At 42.2% G+C, this 18753-nt stretch overlaps 1 protein-coding gene across 3 annotated transcripts in view; it reads left to right on the top strand.

The window, feature by feature from the left end:
• The window catches only part of Gfra1 (GDNF family receptor alpha 1), a 193525-nt gene that overhangs the window by 113728 nt on the left and 61044 nt on the right, over positions 1 to 18753 (top strand). For all 3 annotated transcript variants that reach the window (XM_047553994.1, XM_047553995.1, XM_047553993.1), the window contains one exon: positions 17711 to 18047. In XM_047553994.1, coding sequence (XP_047409950.1) covers positions 17711 to 18047 — 337 coding nt within the window. The remainder of the gene's footprint in view (positions 1 to 17710; positions 18048 to 18753) is intronic.

Here is an 18753-nt window from a genome sequence, read left to right as displayed (position 1 = left end):
ACGTTCTCACGTTCAATGATAGAATAGTTAATAGAGTATGGTGCGGACGGTCTAGCAAACAGCAGTGAGGAGGGCAATTTATTTATTTATTTATTTATTTATTTATTTATTTTTATTGTAAACAAATGGGATACATGTTGTTTCTCTGTTTGTACATGGTGTAAAGGCATACCATTTGTGTAATCATACATTTACATAGGGTAATGTTGTTTGATTCATTCTGTTATTTTTTTCCCTTCCCCCCACCCCTCCCACCTCTCTTTTCCCTCTATACAGTCCTTCCTTCCTCCATTCTTGCCCCCCTCCCTAACCCTAACTCTAACCCTAACACTAACCCCTCCCACCCCCCTATTATGTGTCATCATCCATTATTAGTGATAGTATTTGTCCTTTGGATTTTTGAGATTGGCTTATCTCACTTAGCATGATATTCTCCAATTTCATCCATTTGCCTGCAAATGCCATGATTTTATCATTCTTTATGGCTGAGTAATATTCCATTGTATATATATACCACAGTTTCTTTATCCATTCATCAACTGAAGGACATCTAGGTTGGTTCCACAATCTGGCTATTGTGAATTGAGCAGCAATGAACATTGATGTGACTGTATCTCTGTAGTATGCTGATTTTAAGTCCTTTGGGTATAGGCCAAGGAGTGGGATAGCTGGGTCAAATGGTGGTTCCATTCCAAGTTTTCTAAGGAATCAAGGAGGGCAATTTAGGCCATCTGACCTATAAGCCTAACTCACTCACATAGCAGAGCATCTGACTAGTGTTGGGGTACCTGAGTCATCTTCTGAGGGTGCTGGTAGCTTCATCACATGACCTCAACGTGTGCAAGCAAGTTCCTCAGTTCTCTGGGTTCATTTCCCCATTCTTCTGTCTTGTTGGAATCTCCACGTTCATTGCAGAGGGGTAAAGGGAGAGAATTAAACTAGAACAAGGGATCCTACCAGCTGGTATCCTTGCCAGAAATCTAAATAATGTTCCAGGAGCAGTTGCGACAAATGGATATTTTGTCTTGGGCTCAGAGAAAAGTGACCCTTTCAAAAATGTGGCTTGGGGGTCCTAGCATGGAGACTGTCATCGCTGCTGTGTGTGGGTTGTCTTGGCCACTCAGCCAGTTTACACAGGCTGCCCGAGGGTGAGTGGACCCATCATCCCATGCTGAAGACAGCCAAGGAATTTTATTCAAAACCTACCTCTCAGTAGATCCCTTAGGCCTTGTAGGCATTAAAAAAAAAACAACAGGACTGACAGTTCCAGTTAGCTTGAAAGGTGCTCTTCCCACAGTTCCAGAACCTGGCCTCGGGACCTGGTTCACCTCGAGTCTCCAAAAGACCCCAGCTTTTCCTCTTTGTGCTAATTCAATTTGAATGCACACACACTTGGAGTATATGAATTGTGCAGCTGGTTTTAAGCAGAGATAACGCTGGGATCATCCCCACCTCCCTCCTGTGTGGCACAATCATTTTTTATTTCATTCTGCTCAGTCCTGGCAGCAATTAAAGCTCCCGTAGTATAAAACGTTTTCATCAAGCAGGGCGTTAAAAATACCGGCCTGTCAGAGCAGGAAGTGGACCTGTGCTTTACTGCAACCGAGCTTCAGCGGCACCGGGGCATGACGTGGGGAATAGCACTCATTTCACGCAGTGGAAAAATAAGGCCAACTTGGGCTTTAATCTTTATTATGAGGAGTCTAGTCCCTGTTGGAATGTAATGAGCGGATGCACCCCATTTAGCTTAAAGTAACAGATCTATATGGAGTTGTTAATTTGTAGATAAATATGGGTTTTCTACTGTTGTTTCTTGATCCACACAAAGTGGTTATATTAATACCAAAACATTATTAATCAATAGTTTGCTCTTTAAAAATACATCAGTAAGACTACCCAATTACCTTTAAGTAGATATCAAAGGGCACAGAGCAATCTGACACACACTCAAGTCCATTAGAAGCCATCAGACATATTAATTACAATTTTTAGTTACAATGAACCTTACACCGCGGATAAAAATTTCTGCTTTTGGTAACAAAAAATTCTGACTAAATGAGAAGCGGAAACTTGCAAATGCATTTGGGGGCATGGAAAAGTCTTGGGATTTCTGGGATAATAAAACTGAAGATGACTTCTTTTTACTAAGAACCAAACTAAAGAGGGGCTGTCACTCAGGTTTGTGGACTAAAGGATGCAGAGGGTTTCTTTCCCTGGTGTTGAAGGGAAGGGAATTCTCGGGTGTAAAATCAAGCATTACCTAAGTGGCAGCGTCTTGGAGTAATGTAGGTGTAGCCTCACGTCACATTGAAGTAGAACAGAATGAAACCCCAAGATGTGTGGCACACAGCCCTTCCTCTGTCTCGTTTCACAACTGGGAATCATTGAACTGGATCGCTGAGGTATGGCAAATGCACACAGCGAGTTTCCCTGCACTTTTGGCCCCTGCCCATTCAGCAGCCACTGGTGAAAATGGAAGCCTCCAAATTTGGGCCAAGAGGTGAGTAACCTTTCATTTTGTCATCTAGTGGCAGTGGGAAGCTCTTCTTTGACACTTCAATTTTTTACACACAGCTCACACACACACACACACACACACACACACACACACACACACATACCTCTTGTCCATGAAGACCTCCCCAGCCAAGCTGTTCACCAGCCTGGCACCAAGTAGTCACATATGCTCAAGAAAACAGCAGAGGACCGAGGGCCAAGATAGGGGAATGCTGTCCCCACCCCACTTTTGTTTGTGTGCACATTCCCAGGAGCCAGAGTTTAAGCTTTTAAGGCTCAGGCAGTGTTCACTGGGCAAAAGGTGGCAACCAAGGCCTGGGCAACCCGGGGAGGTACTTGCTACCAGGTACCCTATTCCACTACCTCCTGCATTTCTAATTGGATTACTTTGTTAGCAAGTGTGGGCCTCATCACATCTAAAGGAGATGACCAAGAGGGGACTTGCCTGAGACCCACAGTTAAACATCACATACCTTCATCTCTCATTTTGGAATAGGCTGTACCCCACACCCTGGTGTCTTTCCCTGGGCCATTATCCAGCACAAGCCATCCACTGAGAATTGTGTGAGCTGTAACTGATTGTCATTCAACACAAGTGAAATCTTTAGGTGAGCATTAGTCACTGTTTGAGACATGCTAGCTTCAAGTGGAAGCAGTCAATTATAGACTAGAGGTTTTATGGCTACATTATTACCATCATACTATTAGGTTTTCAGCCGTAGCATTCTGTTTGATCGATCTGTGCCAGGACATTGATGGATGGCTTTGTTCTTCAAATGTCAACTATGTGGGACTTCTGTACTTTATGTGTTTACTGACACACTAATCTCTTGTAGATACCTTTCCCCGTCTGCAGTGTTCAGAGTTAGCAGGTGACTGTGATTCCTCTCCTTGCAAGAATCTGTAGGGCTTGTAATCACATTAGTAATTTCCTTCTGATTCTCTCTCAAATGCAGAAGTACTCCTGAGTTATTGGCACTTTAAAGAAGTCTTTGCTGCACAAAGAGGACCTCTCGTGGGTGTCAAGAAATAGATTTAGACATTTGCTTTTCTTTTCTCATTTTAACCACATTAGAACTGAATGACCAATTTCAGGTTATCTGTTAGATTTCCAAAATGTTGGCCCTGTGTTATTATGCTATTTGAAGCCATATTTAATTTCCTTTTTTTTTTTAAATGTATCCCTAAGCCTGATCTCTGACCTACGTAAACTTTAACCACCATTACTCCAATCCCCAGTCATCATGAAATAGGGCCCCACCTATAATATTGAACAGAACTTTTCATGTTAAATCCTTCAAGGGCTCATAGCAAACCACTGGGATGGATATCCTTTCATTTAAAACTAATAGCTCTTAAATAAGGCATTGAAGATCATCTGTCCCACACAATAAATCAACTAGAAGCTTTGAGAATGTCTTATTCCCAACCAAAAAGCCAAATGGACTTCTGTTTTCTTTTTATCAAGAAGGCACTCTGTAGTTCCTGGAAACATCAGCGGCCTGCCCAAATCAAACCAGTTCCCAGTCCGACCTCACAGTCCTGCTTTAGGAACCATAGCCTGCTGTGTTTTTCACCTCAGGAACCTTCTTGTTCTCCTGGGTCAGTTCATTAACTCCACAGGGGAGACTGTGCAATCCTTCCTGGTAATGAAAGTAACTGTAGACACATCTGGGGAATTCTAAGGAGTTATTCCTTATTCACTTTTTAAGACCAAAGGATACGAAGCTAATTAATACCTATGCTTGACAATATAGTGATAGGAATGAGAAATCACAGAGATCTGGCTTCCACTGATTCTTCCGTGTCTTAAAACAAGATTTCTTGCAAAGCTAAGGCTCATACACTAGTACAAGGCAGGGACCCAGGCCACCCTATGGGGCAGTTTTTCACCCCTCCACACTTCCCCATGGAGGAGCAACATGGTGGGCCATTCTGAGGCTGTCCTTTCTCACTTCTTTGTTGTCTGCATGCCCTAGCCAAGGGTGACCCTGTACTTCTGGTGTGCCCTAGGGTACTCTGGGCAGCATTAGCAACTGGCCTGAACCTGGGCACTTGTGCTGCGTATCGCTGTGGTCTCTCTGGGCATAAAGCTGATGGAGTCATCTTGACCTTAACACTTACATTTAGTCTTGCCTGGGGTAAATTTAACTATTCAAGTGGGCATTTCTCACATAAGCTAACTAGTGTGTGTGTTCAGATCTCCATTAGAAAAGGCACACTTTGAAACCTGAAGGAGTATTCAGTAGAGCACATACATTTTCCTAAGCTAGCTATACCTATTTTTTACTGAGCAAATAGCTAGGTGGAAATATCAGCTTGTATGTGCTTGGATTGTTCTCATTAGTTCCTGATTTCTTAATTTCTGTGGGGTCCATGTAATCAGAGACCCAACAATTAATTAGTATGTGCGTGAGAGATGACCCAGCCCTAGTTTTGGGTTGCTCTCTTGCCTCCTCCTGCCTCTGTAGACTCTTGGCATCCCATGGACAATAGCCAGGTGGGAGAGAACCCCTGGGGGAAGGTGGCTCGGTGCCCAGCACCATGAGAATAGAGCTGTATTTACTCTGGGATTCCTTCAGGGACCTGAGCCACAGATTAAGTTGCAGAGATGCAATGGAGGGCCTGACTAAGGAATTCTAGTATAAAAATTCCAGGGTTTAAACTTAATCCTTCAGCTAACTGGTGTACTCCTTCAAATGGGGATCTAACAAGAGTTACACCCGGGCTCCGTGGGCAGATGTGTGTGAGTGCATTTGGAATGAATTTAAAGCTCAAAACAAAATTAGCATGAAGACTTGCCAATGCCCCATGAAAATGAAACACAAAGCCTCAGGGAGACACAGATGGGTGGACACACACAGTGATGCCTCCTGTGCTTCCTCTTCAGCTCACGGAGGCCATGCTGGGTTGCTGGAGGGTGGGTGGGGGTCCTGCTGACTTCCTTTGTCTTAGTCCACCTTGGGAGCAATGTGGGTGAGGGCCATTTCTTACATTTTGGTCCAACCTTAATTCTGAAGTTACCCTTGAAACATGGGCAAAGAAAATCCTCTTGTCAACCAGATCTTCATGGAATGAGAACTGAAAGATGTGTTAGGAGGCACCTCTGCAGGATCACATTCCTGAAAATGTGACCAGAACCAACTGGAAAGCCAGGATTTTCCAGGAAGCTAAGTAGGGGTGCAGGTGGATGGTAAAAAGGAAAAATTTACCCAACCAAAGATCAGCCAGCTCTGCACTGATCATCAGAAGTACCTGTGAGCTGGGTAAAAATACTGACTCTCAGAGGGTGGCTGGGCTTGGTCACTGCTTGAAGGAACCATTGAAATGCTTAAAACAGGCTTACATGAAAGGGAAATAATCATCTTTGCTACACTAGGTGACTTAAGAGCCCTTCGCCAAACAACATCTTATTAGCCCAATTGGACAAAAAACACCTTGAATGCTATAATGAAAAGCATCTTTAAAAATATATACATTTAGCGCAGAATTCACGTCTGACTAATTAAGATGGTCAGGCCTTCTCTCCCCAAACTTCTAGAATGCAGCTTTGGTACTCAAGCCCTTTTGCCCAGCTCGTGGCTCTCTGTCCTTGAAACTGGTCACTCTTTCAGGAAAGCACACCCTATAAAGGCAAAGCGCTGTCATTATTATTCATGCAGCTTTTGTTTATCTTCCCAAAAGAAACAATCGAGCCTGAGCGGTGAGTGATGGTTTCAGGGCTGAGGAAGGTAAAAGCCACTGCAGGTGGAGCTGCTTAATGGGGTATTAATTGGGAAGCAGGTGAAGGGGAATAGGTAGCACAGCAGGTATGTAAATAGGCTCGTGGGAGGAAAGGCTTTGAATTTTATGCTCTTTAACTAAAAATAAAGAGCTGATATTTAGCTTATCTTTGCTGAAATCCGCACTGTGAGGGTCCTGACAACCACCGACATCATCAATGATTCATTATTATCTCAGCATCATCCTGGCTACTTAATAGGATCTTCAGCCTCTTCATTCTTCATTGTTTCATCGGATTCCTCAGCTTTAGAATGCAAACTTTTTTTTTTCTTTTTTTTATTTTTCTTTTTTTTGCACTGTATATATCATAAACTAGAACAAATTTTAGGAAGTTATATAGGGCACATGCCATTCAGGCCTCTGCCTCCCTCAGATTACATCCTGTTGCTCCAACCCGTCAGAGGAACACGGCAGATGTCCTATGTGCCTGTGAATCAGGAGCCCACCCAGAACATGTTCATCCGAACGAATGTTCCCCTTCCAGGTAGCCGCCCTGAGGAGCCACCTGTCTTTGGCTCAACACCCACAGAGAAAGCCACTTCATGTAATAGTCTCAGTCCTTACAGATATTCATCCTTGATTTTCTCCCCTGAAGCATTACCCAGCATCATCACCTACTTTATTCAACACTCTTACTACTAAAGAATATCTGGCTTTTAAAACCTACCCCTGATGCGAAGACTCAGTGTTGTGCAGGATATTTCAAAGAACATGCTTCAGGGTTCCAGGAAAACAGTTTCACCAAATGTCTGAAATGTCCAGAGTGCTGGCAACCTCCTTGAGATAAAGTGTCCAACTGCCCGGCATGTCCTATACTTCGACATTCCTAAATTTGTGTTTGCTAGTTTAAAAGTTTAGATGCATTGTTTTCAGGGTGTCTTTTAATTTAACAGTAATCAAGAAAATTATTTTAAACAAACCCCTCCATATTATGCTTCCAGTCCTCTGTGTAGCAACCTGTTGGTGGAAAGTTGGTGGTCTTGGATTCTTTCTTGCTGGACTGGCCCACATTTATTGTTTCCTCTGGGGAGAAGCAGCCCTGGTTTTGTAGTAGTATCTGGCTCTTTACCCCCTTTACCGTTGAAGTAGCCAAATGTCAGTAGAGCTTATGCAAGCTAGGCATTAGTGGAACTATGCTTTGTACCCCATAAAATGAATTAGGTTTATATTATCATGCAGATTTTTCCTGTAGTTGAAATTCTCATTAATTTTACTGCTAATGAGATGTTAGCAATTAAATACCATTAATTAATGAAAACCAGACAAAAGCGGGTGCTGCTTGCTGCATCTTCATAAAAATAGGGAAAATATTTGTAGATCTCACTGTACATTATGTCTGTAGAAGGACCACAAATCTGAGCTCCTTTTATGATCTAGAGAAAGTCATTAAAAGATTTTGCTTTTAGAAAATCAAAGGAGTAGGCATATTTGGATGCTATAAAGATTATCTGAGATGGGGGGGGGGATAAAAAGAACCATAACCGAGAGCCAGCCCTACATGTAATAGAGAATTTCATGGTTGAAGATGCAACAGGATTGAGTACAATTAATAGTTCTGTAGCTGTCGTTGAGTTCTGGAATAGGCCCTGAGCACATAATTAGATTATTAAAAATGGCCTGTCTTAGGCCCACTATTGCTAAATTGAAATCCAATTATGCTTTTATGATTTTGCTGAAAAATATTTAGCTGTTTGCTTGAGTCCTCCTGGAAGATCATTTCCTCTTCGCATCAGCATTTGCGCATGTCACAATACATTTTTCAAACAAATCTGACCTCAATTATCTTGGAATCAATCTTACACTAGATAAAATATATTTTAATGAGTATATCTATGTCTAATATCATAATTATTGCTTCTCTATGCTTGAGGAATTAAAAGATGGCGATAGGAGTCTTGGCAAAAAGAAATTTTTAATGGAAGGCATGCATATTTTAGAAATAACGAAATCATGCCATTTTAATACTCAGAAAGGCATTATGCTCAAATATGTGCCTGAGTATGCCGCAAGACAGACTCGGTGCAGTTCGCAGTAATTGGCATTGGAACTGTAATAAAGCAGTTGTTTGCAAAGAGATGGGCTCAGAAATTTCATGCACTCCTGCAGTGTGGATTTAAATGCTAAGTTAAATATTTATGAACCCGAGATTTTTATAATTGATCATTGTATGATTTATACACTGTAATTATAATTAGGTTGAAAGAGATTTTAAAAAGCCAGTTTCCTGGTAGCCAAGGCCATTAAATAACACTAAGCTGCCAAAACAAAAATTAGGTGGGAACCCAGCCACCAAGTTCTGCGTGCCTGTCCCTGCATCTGACACACACCGAGGTGCCTCATCCACCAGACACATCACCTGGAGCACGGATTCCTGCATCATCCAGGATCATTATTCATGCCTTTGTTTCAAACCTTGTTGAACATAAACAAATAGAAAACTTCAGGGATCCAATGTATAACAAAAGGAAAAGGTGGAGGAGGTTGGAGAGGTTAATTAAAAATGTAATGATCCCATTTGCTGAGACAGCACTATTAATCACTGTGCAGAAGCCAGCCTGTGACTTGCACACCCCTTATAGGCGACATCTAATTTTTTAAGGTATGGAAGGCGGCTGGGGGTGGGGGTGCAGGCAGGCGACAGTAAGTACATTAAGGAAATGGAAGTCTAAGGGATGAGTTGCGGTTAAGGCTGGGAACTGTCTTCACCAGACAGAAGAATTATTTCCAGATTCATAGGTATTCAAAATAATTCCATCGCTGTCAGCCCCTGAGGAAACTCGAGTATGGCTTGAGGCTTAATGTAGTTGTGTAAGATATGGAAAAAACAGGACTAGGAGGGAATTCATCATTGTGTAATACAATAGGTCTGAAACGGTGTGTGAAAGACAAAATGGGCCCCAACAGCCAACACACACATTTTAAATGTAATTTTTGGCACCCCAGCTGGAAAAGGCCAAGCTCTTGAAGGATCTATTACAAGGGTCACAACCCGTATGATCAGATTTGCCATCTGATCCACGGGGATATCAGATCTAAACCTCAACATGAGCTTCCAGGAAAGCTTGCTCGTCCCTGCAAAGCTCTGAGTGCTTTTTGCCCATTTTTTATTTGCTGGGATAACACATGAGAGGGCGCCTATTAGAAGAAGAATAGCAGTTATGTTAACTCGGTGATTAATCAAGTCTGAAGAAAGAGGGAACGAGTTGTGAATTCAATTCTGCAGCCCTAGAAAGAAGTCAGGAGATACCCGGAAATGGGCATGCCTTTGTAAATAATGCTCTCTCGCTGTGTCTCCTGAACTTTCTGCTCACTACATCCCCTTGCAGGCAGGCCATGCATATTTTAATACATTTACTACTTGATTCCACCTCCTAATCTATAGAAATGGATTTCTAGCTGGTTGCATCTGTGTTTCCTCCTGAATCATTTCCACTGGTAAGCTGGCACTGGTGTTTGCCAATTGCAGGGACATTTTCTAAGTGTAAATAAAAAGGGGCTGCTGCCGGCCACAGTGATAGCCTCTTTGATTTGGGACAGTGTGAGGATTGTTTGGGGGATGAAGGCAGTTCCTTGCTCCAGAGGAATTTAGAATATGAAAGCTTCTCTCTGGGCATAATTCATCCCTGACATCTCCACATCCCGCTGAGTTGGAGGGACCTTTACATTTGCTCTGCTGTCGGGTCAGGCTTGAAATCATTGGTCCATGGACTGCACGGAGCTGCAGAGAGTGAGAGGCAGCACCTTGGAGTACACAGAACCTCAGGCTGACTGGGGTTTTATTCTCTCCCTGATCATCACTTGATCCTAAATATATGAAGTTAAAATTAGAAAAGGCAAATCATATTATAACCATCAAACCAAAGAATCTCGACCTTTGGAGTTTCCTTGGGTATTTCATCTCACAAATGGAGAAATCAAGGCCCACAGAGGGAAACTGACTTAACAGAGACACCCAGGTGATTGGACCACTTAAACTCCATATCCACTGATTCCTAATATCCATCGATTCAGGGGCAAGGGTCGGCCCTTTGCATAGCATGTGTTGGGGTCTGGGCCTCTGGTTGTGATGAATGCTATCCCTCTCATGCCCAAGAAAATAAGAAAGAAGCCCTAGTCGGATGCCATCCCAGCCAGAGAGGCTTCGAACGCTGGTGGAGAAAGCAATCTGTAACCTGCAAAGGAAAGACACGGCTGGGTGGAGCTTTGAAATGAAAAGCTGGTTAAATGGCATCCTCCATAAGCCATTGCGGGCCCACGCTGGAGAGCACGTTAGCTGAGCAGACCCAGACGCCCGGCCCCCCGAAAACGCATTTCTAGTAAACAGCCTTCATTCTGAGAACATTCCCATTCAGACGGCATCTCAGACATCCTACCAAGTTAAAGAATGAATAACAGCAGATGGAGGGAGAGATTAGAGGTGGAGGGGAGGGGGGCGCAGCGTCGTAACACCGAGCTCTAAAATGAGCTGTGGAGAGGACAGTATGAAAGTTATGGCAAAGCTGTTCCCAAGCCTTCCCACGCAGGCGACAGGGCGCTGTGCCCAGATCCTAAAGCACAGGCGTGCCCCTGCTCCTCCGGGCGAGGGGAGCTGGGGTGGGATCTTCGCTGGCATACCTCGAACCTTTCTCCCCACTCACCCCTCTGCCCTCCAGTCCTTGCAGTAGGACTTTTGTGCAGTGGGGAATCCATTTCAGAGATGCAGGGGAGCAATCATGCCAGGTAGAGGCTCCACGCTCGTGTGTGTGTCCTGTGATTTCAGGAGTGTTTATTTTGAACTTGAAGACAGCAGGACTCGCAGCACTCGGAAGAGGTGGCGGTGGGTCTGTGAGGGAGTAAGAAGGAAGGTGAAAGGGATGGAGGGACTGAGAATTATTTTTCATATGCTGTGTATAACTGCATGATGTTTTTAAAAAGAGTCATGGTAAGGTATACCTGAACCTACTTTTCCCAAGATTTTTTTTTTTTACTTTTTTTAAAAAATTTGTTCTAATTAGTTCTACATGACAGTAGAATGCATTTTGACACATTGTACACAAATGGAGCACAACTTCTTCTTCCTCTGGCTGTACGTGGTGCAGTCACACCAGGTGTGTAATCATACATTTATATAGGGTAATAATGTCCGTCTCATTCCACCGTCCTTTCTACTCCCCTCCCCCCTCACCTCACTCCCCTCTACCCAATCGAAAGTTCCTTCATTCTTCCCTACCCCACCTCCATTATGGATCAGCATCTGTTTATCAAAGAAAACATTTTGCCTTTGGTTTTTGGGTTTTGAACTATTTTGCTTAGCATGATATTCTCCAGTTCCATCCATTTACCTGCAAATGCCATAATTTCATTCTTCTTTAAGACTGAGTAATAGTCCACTGTGTATATATACCACAATTTCTTTATCCACTCATCTGTTGAAGGGTATCTAGGTTGGTTCCATAGTTTAACTATTGTGAATTGAGCTGCTGTAAACATTGATGTGGCTGAGTCACTGTAGTATGCTGATTTTAAGTCCTTTGGGTATAAACTGAGGAATGGGTTAGCTGGATCAAATAATGGTTCCATTGCAAGTTTTCTGAGGAATCTTCATTCTGCTTTCCAGAGTGGTTGCATCAACCACCACCACGTAGTCCCACCAGCAAAGTATGAGTGTACCTTTTCCCCACATCCTCGCCAACACTGTTATTGCTTATATTCTTGATAAATGCTTTTCTGACTGCAGTGAGATAAAATTGTAGAGTGGATTTGATTTACATTTTGCTAGAGATGTTGAACATTTTTTCATGTATTTGTTGATTGTATATCTTCTTTTGTGAAATGTCTGCTCAGTTCCTTAGCCCATTTATTGATTGGGTTGTTTTTTTCGTGTTAAGTTTTTTTAGTTCTTTATGTATCCTAGAGATTGGTGCTCTATATGAGGTGCATGTGGTAAAGGTTTTCTCCCATTCTGTAGGCTCTCCCTTCACGTTATTGATCGTTTCCTTTGCTGAGAAGAAACTGTTTAGTTTGAATCCATCCCATTTATTGATTCTCGATTTTACTTCTTGTGCCTTATGAGTCTTGTTAAGGAAGTCAGGTCCTAAGCCAACATGATGAAGATTTGGGCCTACTTTTTCTCCTATTAGGCATAGGGTCTCTGTTCTAGTGCCTAAGTTTTTGATCCACTTTGAGCTGATTTTTTTGCAGGGTGAGAGATAGAGGTTTAATTTCAATATGAACATTTACAAACATACAGAAAAGTGGAAAATATTTTATGGTTAGCATATCCCCAGCACCTAGATTCTACCATTAACATTTGAATGTAGTTGCTTTATGAAGGGTCCCTCTATTCATCCCTTAAATTTTTTAAAATGCAGATCTCAGTACTCTCTCTTAAAAACTTCAATATATATATATATATATATATATATATATATATATATATATCACCAGCCAGCGTTCAATGTTTGTCTAGTTTTTTTTTGTTTCTGAGGTGATGTTTACATATGCACAGCCTTCAGGGTCCCGTTCTCTGAGTTTTGACCTAAGCTGCTAAACCCACGCCCTGTGAAGACATAGAGCATTGCCAGCACCTCAGAAAGTTTCTTCTTACTTCCCAGCCAGTCCCCACTCCCATTCTCCAGTAGCAACCACTCTTGATTATTTTATATAATAAATTAGTTTCACTTATCCCAGTACTTCATGTACAGAGAATCTAATACCATTTGTGAAAAATAATTTCCTCCTTAGTAAGGTCATCAAAAGTCCAATGACTCTATATTCAATGTGGGTATATTTGGTTCTGTCTTATGTTCCATTGTTTAATTTGCTTATGCCTATGCTATACCACACTCTAGGTAACTGTAGCTTTATAGCAAATCAGTGTAAGTCCTTCAGCCTTGTTATCTTATTCATATATGAATGTATTTTTTGCATTTCCATGTAAATTTTAGAATCTGCTTGTCCATTCCAAAATGCTACGATTTGGACGTAATTGACATCTTAATAATATTGAGTCTTCTGATCCATGAACATGGTATACACTTCTTTAATTTTTACCAGCTGTGCTTTTTTATTTTTTAAAATCAGTGTAGGGGTCTTGCACATGCTTTGTTGAATTCATTCCTAAGTACTTTTATTTGATACTATTGTAAAAACAAAGTTACGTGTAAAAATTTCTTGACTTTTTTTTTTTTTGCAGCTAACATATGGAAGTGATTAATATGTTAGCTAGATTGATTCGATCATTCCACAGTGTCATATATAGATATCACAATATCACATTGCAGCCCATAATATATGCAATTGTTAATTTGTCAAAAAATAAAAATTTAAAAATCAAACATTTAAAAAAGTACAATTTATTTTTGTACATTAAATTTGTATCCTTTCCTTATTGTAGATTTTTAGTATTTTTCTAAGTCACCTACAAATAGATTTTGGAGGGGTACCAAGGATTGAACTCAGGTACATTCAACTACTGAGCCACACCCCCAGCCCTTTTTTTTTTTTTCCTTTGTATTCTATTCAGAGACAAGGTCTCGCTGAGTTGCTTAGTGCCTTACTGTTGCTCAGGCTAGCTTTGAACTCAAGATCCTCCTCAGCCTCCTGAGCCACTGGGATTACAGGTGTGTGCCACTATGCCTGATGAGTCACCTGCAAATAGAGATGTCTTCCTTTCCAACTTCTATACTTTTTATTTCTTTCCATTGATTTATTGCAAAGGCTAGAAGCTCCAGTATGACTCAAAGGGGTAAAAGTGGGTATTCTTGGTTCCTGATCTTAAGGAGTGAGAGTCAAAATTTGGTCATGAGATGTGATTCTAGCTAAGTTTTTCATAGTTGCTCTTTATCAGGTTGGAGAGACTCTTGTCTCTTAGTTTGCTGAGCATATTTAATGATGAATGAGTATTAAAAATTTTTGGATGCTTTTTCTTTATTTAAACAATCATATGGTTTTCTCTTGTATTCTGTTTTGTGATAAATTACATTAATTTTAAAATATTAAACCAATCTTGCATTCTTGGGCTATGAACCATTGGTTCATGATACCTTATCCTCTTAACATATTGCTAAATACAATTTACCAAAATTCAGGGAAGAGTTTTACATCCATGTTTGCAAGCAGTCTTCATCTGTTATTTTCTCCTTTCCTCTTTTTTGCTTCTTGTATCTAGGTGTTCTGATCTCATACATCAAGTTGAGAAGGGTCATGAGAATGTTTTGTGTGAATGCTTTGAATCAGAAACAAAAAAGTTGTCATGCATTGACCTGTGATCTGGACATGAATAATTGGTTTTGTCCTACCGAATGTGCCAGGTTATACATTCTGGAATTTGTCACAGGCTCTGAAACAGTGGTACGGAGAGGTGCTCTGACAAGGCTTGTATAGTGATAGAAACAGAATCAGTAGAAAGTGAGACTAAGTCACAGCCACTGCTAAATGAAGTTAGCTTTGAGCAATTGGTTTAGACATAAAATAACTCACCCTGCTTCCACTTTGTACAAAGCTTTTCCTTTAAAATATTACTTTTCTTTTTTGATAACATCAAGAGGAAAAACTTAATAGCTTATACAGTTTTAACAACTTTAAAAAGGCAACTAACATTATTACACCAAAGAAGATATACACTAGACCAATTTTTTTCAAGCTTGTGTGTTATTATATGGACTACTTCCAGAGAAAAAGAAATTTCCTGGATGTGATGTGCTGACTTTTATTATTTTTATTGCAATATTATATAAAATGGATCAACATAAAAAGCTTTATTCTTTGTTGGTACATAACTATAAAGGCAATACATTTAAATTAAGTATAAACAAAACTTTGAAAAAAGTGAAATGCAAGCTAATAACATTAATTTTGTATGAGGGATGATAGTGTTTACTGCAACTCAGTTGGTGTCTATGATCTGAATGTAGCACTGGGTGTTCCAGTTTAGCAGGCTTGTGTTGCTGGGTGCCATGTGATGACATCATTTTCTGCCACTTTTCTCCACTTGTGTGAACTGCTTGTTCATGTATCACTGGCTACGTTACCTATCTGTTAATCCACTTCCGTGCCTCTGGTTTATTTTACTTTCAGTGAAAGATTATAGAGTTCCATTCATTGTACACCAATGCGGAAGTAAATCAGGTAGTTAAATGATACACGTACTTAGATTCAGCCTTAAGGGTCTGATCCAGATGATCCAGAGTATGAGTTATTAATTTCTTTTAGATTATCATAAAAATGCATAACTTAGAAATCTAGAAAATGGTAGACCTTCAAGAATGTAAATCTTTGTCTTTGGGCCCAGTAGCACAGCATTAGAAGTCTAAAAGGAGAAGGCTGGAAGTGTGGCCAAGGCCTTGAGGCCCCAGTGTCTGTGGAAAGGAACATGGTGGCTTCTTCCCTCCTTGAGTCTGAGGAGTCTTGCGTGTGGGGTCAGGAGCAGGCCTGGAAGAGCATGATGGAGGGCCAGTTCCAGGTGGCTTGTTAACCTGGCAGGGCTGCCTGTGTAGCTGCTCAGCCCCTGCGCCACACACCCCAGAAAGGCTACATCTCTTGTTTATTATCTTCCACATTAAATTTTCTGGATGCAGATGTCAGAAACATGAACCTGGGACACAAAATAAAACACGGCTCATGGTGCCCCAGTAGAAAGTTGTGGTCTCAGAGTTTTTGGGTATTCTTAAAGCAAGGCCCGGCAATACAGCAAGGAAGGCTTTTCCTTTCCCTGAAATGTTGAAATTACTTTGTGTGCCCTGAAATTTTTTTAATTAATTTTTTTGTGTGTGAAATCATAATGAGAACATTTAACATGCAATCTGCCCTCTTGAAAAAATTGTAAGTCCACAGTACAGTATTGATAACTAATTACAGGAAGGAGGTTGGAGGCATATTCCTAGAACTTATTAGTGTGCCCAGCTGTAACAGTATTCTCTTTGAGTAGCAACTCCCCACCCATCCCCCACCCCAGCCAGCATTTTCCCCACTCTCTGTTCCTGTAGGTTTGAGAATTTTAGATTCCTCATAGGCATGGAGTCATGCAGTATCTGTCCTTCTCTGACTGGTTTATTGCACTTGGTGTCATGTCCTCAAGGTTCATTCCTGTTGTTCTGGATTGCAGGATTTCCTACCTTTTTAAGGTAGAATAACATTCCGTGTGCCCTTTAGATGTGCAGAAATGCAATGCCCTGTCTTTCAGTCCCCCACGACCCTCCTGCACCCTCTTCTCTCTTGTAATTTTCCAAATGCCCTCAACAACAGGTTGGAAGGGAGTCACAGAATTCACACAGGGGCTGAGGGCAGAGCAGGGACTTGCTGGGGTGTCTAATCTCATAGTTATGCGTAACTTATCTGCCACCTTCCTGTCCTCTCCAGAGGGTCACTGGTACACCTACTTATCAGTCTTCCACCTTATCATTTGACTCTGTCAAGTTTTTCCATCACTCCTTCTTCCTGCAGAGCACCCCTATGTAGGAACCAGCTCAAGCCCCCTTTTCCATTTATTTGTAACTTTACCCATTGGATGGGGTGTTGGCCAGCATGCCCAGCCACCCAGTGGACACAGGTCCCCGATGCTCTTGTCCAGGCTGTAGGAGAACAGCCCCACAGTGGATGGCTCTGGTTTCTCTGGCAGCAGGAGCAGAGAGGGCTTGAGTGGAAGGCAGCATATGTTTCGTGAGATTCCTAAAACCCGTGCTTTGAAGTCCATTGAAATTCAATCCAAAATTCCTAGCTGAATTTTCCTAATTGGAAACTTCAGTACTCATAGAACTGACTTTTTGTATGTGGCAAGTTAAGTGGTAATTGAAGTTTGCAAATTTTTATGTGATTTATTCTGGTTTTCTTCCAATGGCCTGTGAGCTGAAACTTAAATACAGCTTCATTGTAGTTGCTTCTTCCTGTTTAGAGAGGCTGGCATAATATTTTGTCTTCTGGGCTCAAATAACCATGTAATTACTCTGTAATCATATAGTAATTAGCATGTACTATATGCATTTATTACATAATTATATTCCTGAAGGATTGCATGGCAATTATACTTGCATTCAGCATATCATTTATATACTGTATCATGAACAAGTATATAATTTGTTGCTGTTTTCTTTGATCCTAATTTCAGTTTACAGAGCAGGAGCTGGAAACATTCTCCTGTTGCCTTGTTTGCTCCCAGCCAGGCAGGTGCCTGAGTTCCTTTGGCCTCACTCCATAGCACTTACTTATTTTCACATCTAGGGGAATTCCAGGGGCTTGTGTGTCGCTGTACACACCCATTGTTCGCACCCCGAACACTTTCTCCTTGCCATGAAGTCATTAAGTTATTAGCTCCAAAATCTGTTGAGTTCTAGAGCTGCCAACCCGGCCAGGTGAATGTCAAGATCTCAGTGCAAACAGGGTGGGCGTGGGCAGACCCCACGCCACCATCTCACTGCTTCTCTCTGCCTTGCAGTGGAGCACATTCCTAAGGGGAACAACTGCCTGGACGCAGCCAAGGCCTGCAACCTGGACGACACCTGCAAGAAGTACCGGAGCGCCTACATCACCCCGTGCACCACCAGCATGTCCAACGAGGTCTGCAACCGCCGCAAGTGCCACAAGGCCCTGCGGCAGTTCTTTGACAAGGTCCCCGCCAAGCACAGCTATGGCATGCTGTTCTGCTCCTGCCGGGACATCGCCTGCACAGAGCGGCGGCGACAGACCATCGTGCCTGTGTGCTCCTACGAGGAGCGGGACAAGCCCAACTGCCTGAATTTGCAGGACTCCTGCAAGACGAATTACATCTGTAGGTAAGAGCACCAGCGGCGGGTGGTAACCAAGGTGCAGGGGGCCTTGGTGGCCTGGCCAGCTGTCAGGCTTCCGTTTTCTGTGCTGCTCCCAAGGCAGAGAGTGAGGCACGGGCTGTGCCTCTGAAGCGATCAGTGGGAGAGGGACTTCCCTTTCTAAAATGCGTGTCCTCTCAATTGTTCATCCTGTCACCCTGGGGACAGTTCCATCTTTGACTGGGAGGTTCTGAGAGGTTCTGGAATCAGGAAAATAGCACCGAGTGTCCTGAGCACCTCTCCGGTGAGGAGGGGATCACCTGGTTGAGGTGAACTTGCAGGCAGGTGGCCACTCGTCAAGTCTTCGGGGGAAGTCAGAGCTCGAGAAAGTCAAGGGAGGATTTGACTGGAAGTACGGAGGCTCTCGATCTTCAGGGGCAGAAAACCGGAAGACACCAGTCAGAGGGAGTGAGCTGAGCCACGTCCAATCTGGGGAGGACAGCTTTGAGAATATCTGTTCTGGGTCTTTCTGTGGCTACAAAGAGTGGTTATCTTCCTGCCTAGCTCTTCTTCCACCTTAGCCTCCATCTAAGTGCTTTTGAGAACATTTGCTTCCTTTTCCTTCTTGACCATTTATTAATTGATTCTAATGTTTGGAGGAGTCCAGAATACATTCTCCATATAAAAAGAGAAAAAGCTATATGGAGTTTTTAGAGTGAAAAGAGAAAGTACC

Source organism: Sciurus carolinensis, chromosome 5 (assembly GCF_902686445.1).
Source record: "Sciurus carolinensis chromosome 5, mSciCar1.2, whole genome shotgun sequence".
Taxonomy (NCBI): domain Eukaryota; kingdom Metazoa; phylum Chordata; class Mammalia; order Rodentia; family Sciuridae; genus Sciurus; species Sciurus carolinensis.
Note: the sequence above shows the minus strand (reverse complement) of the source record. Positions and strands in the feature narration are given on the sequence as shown.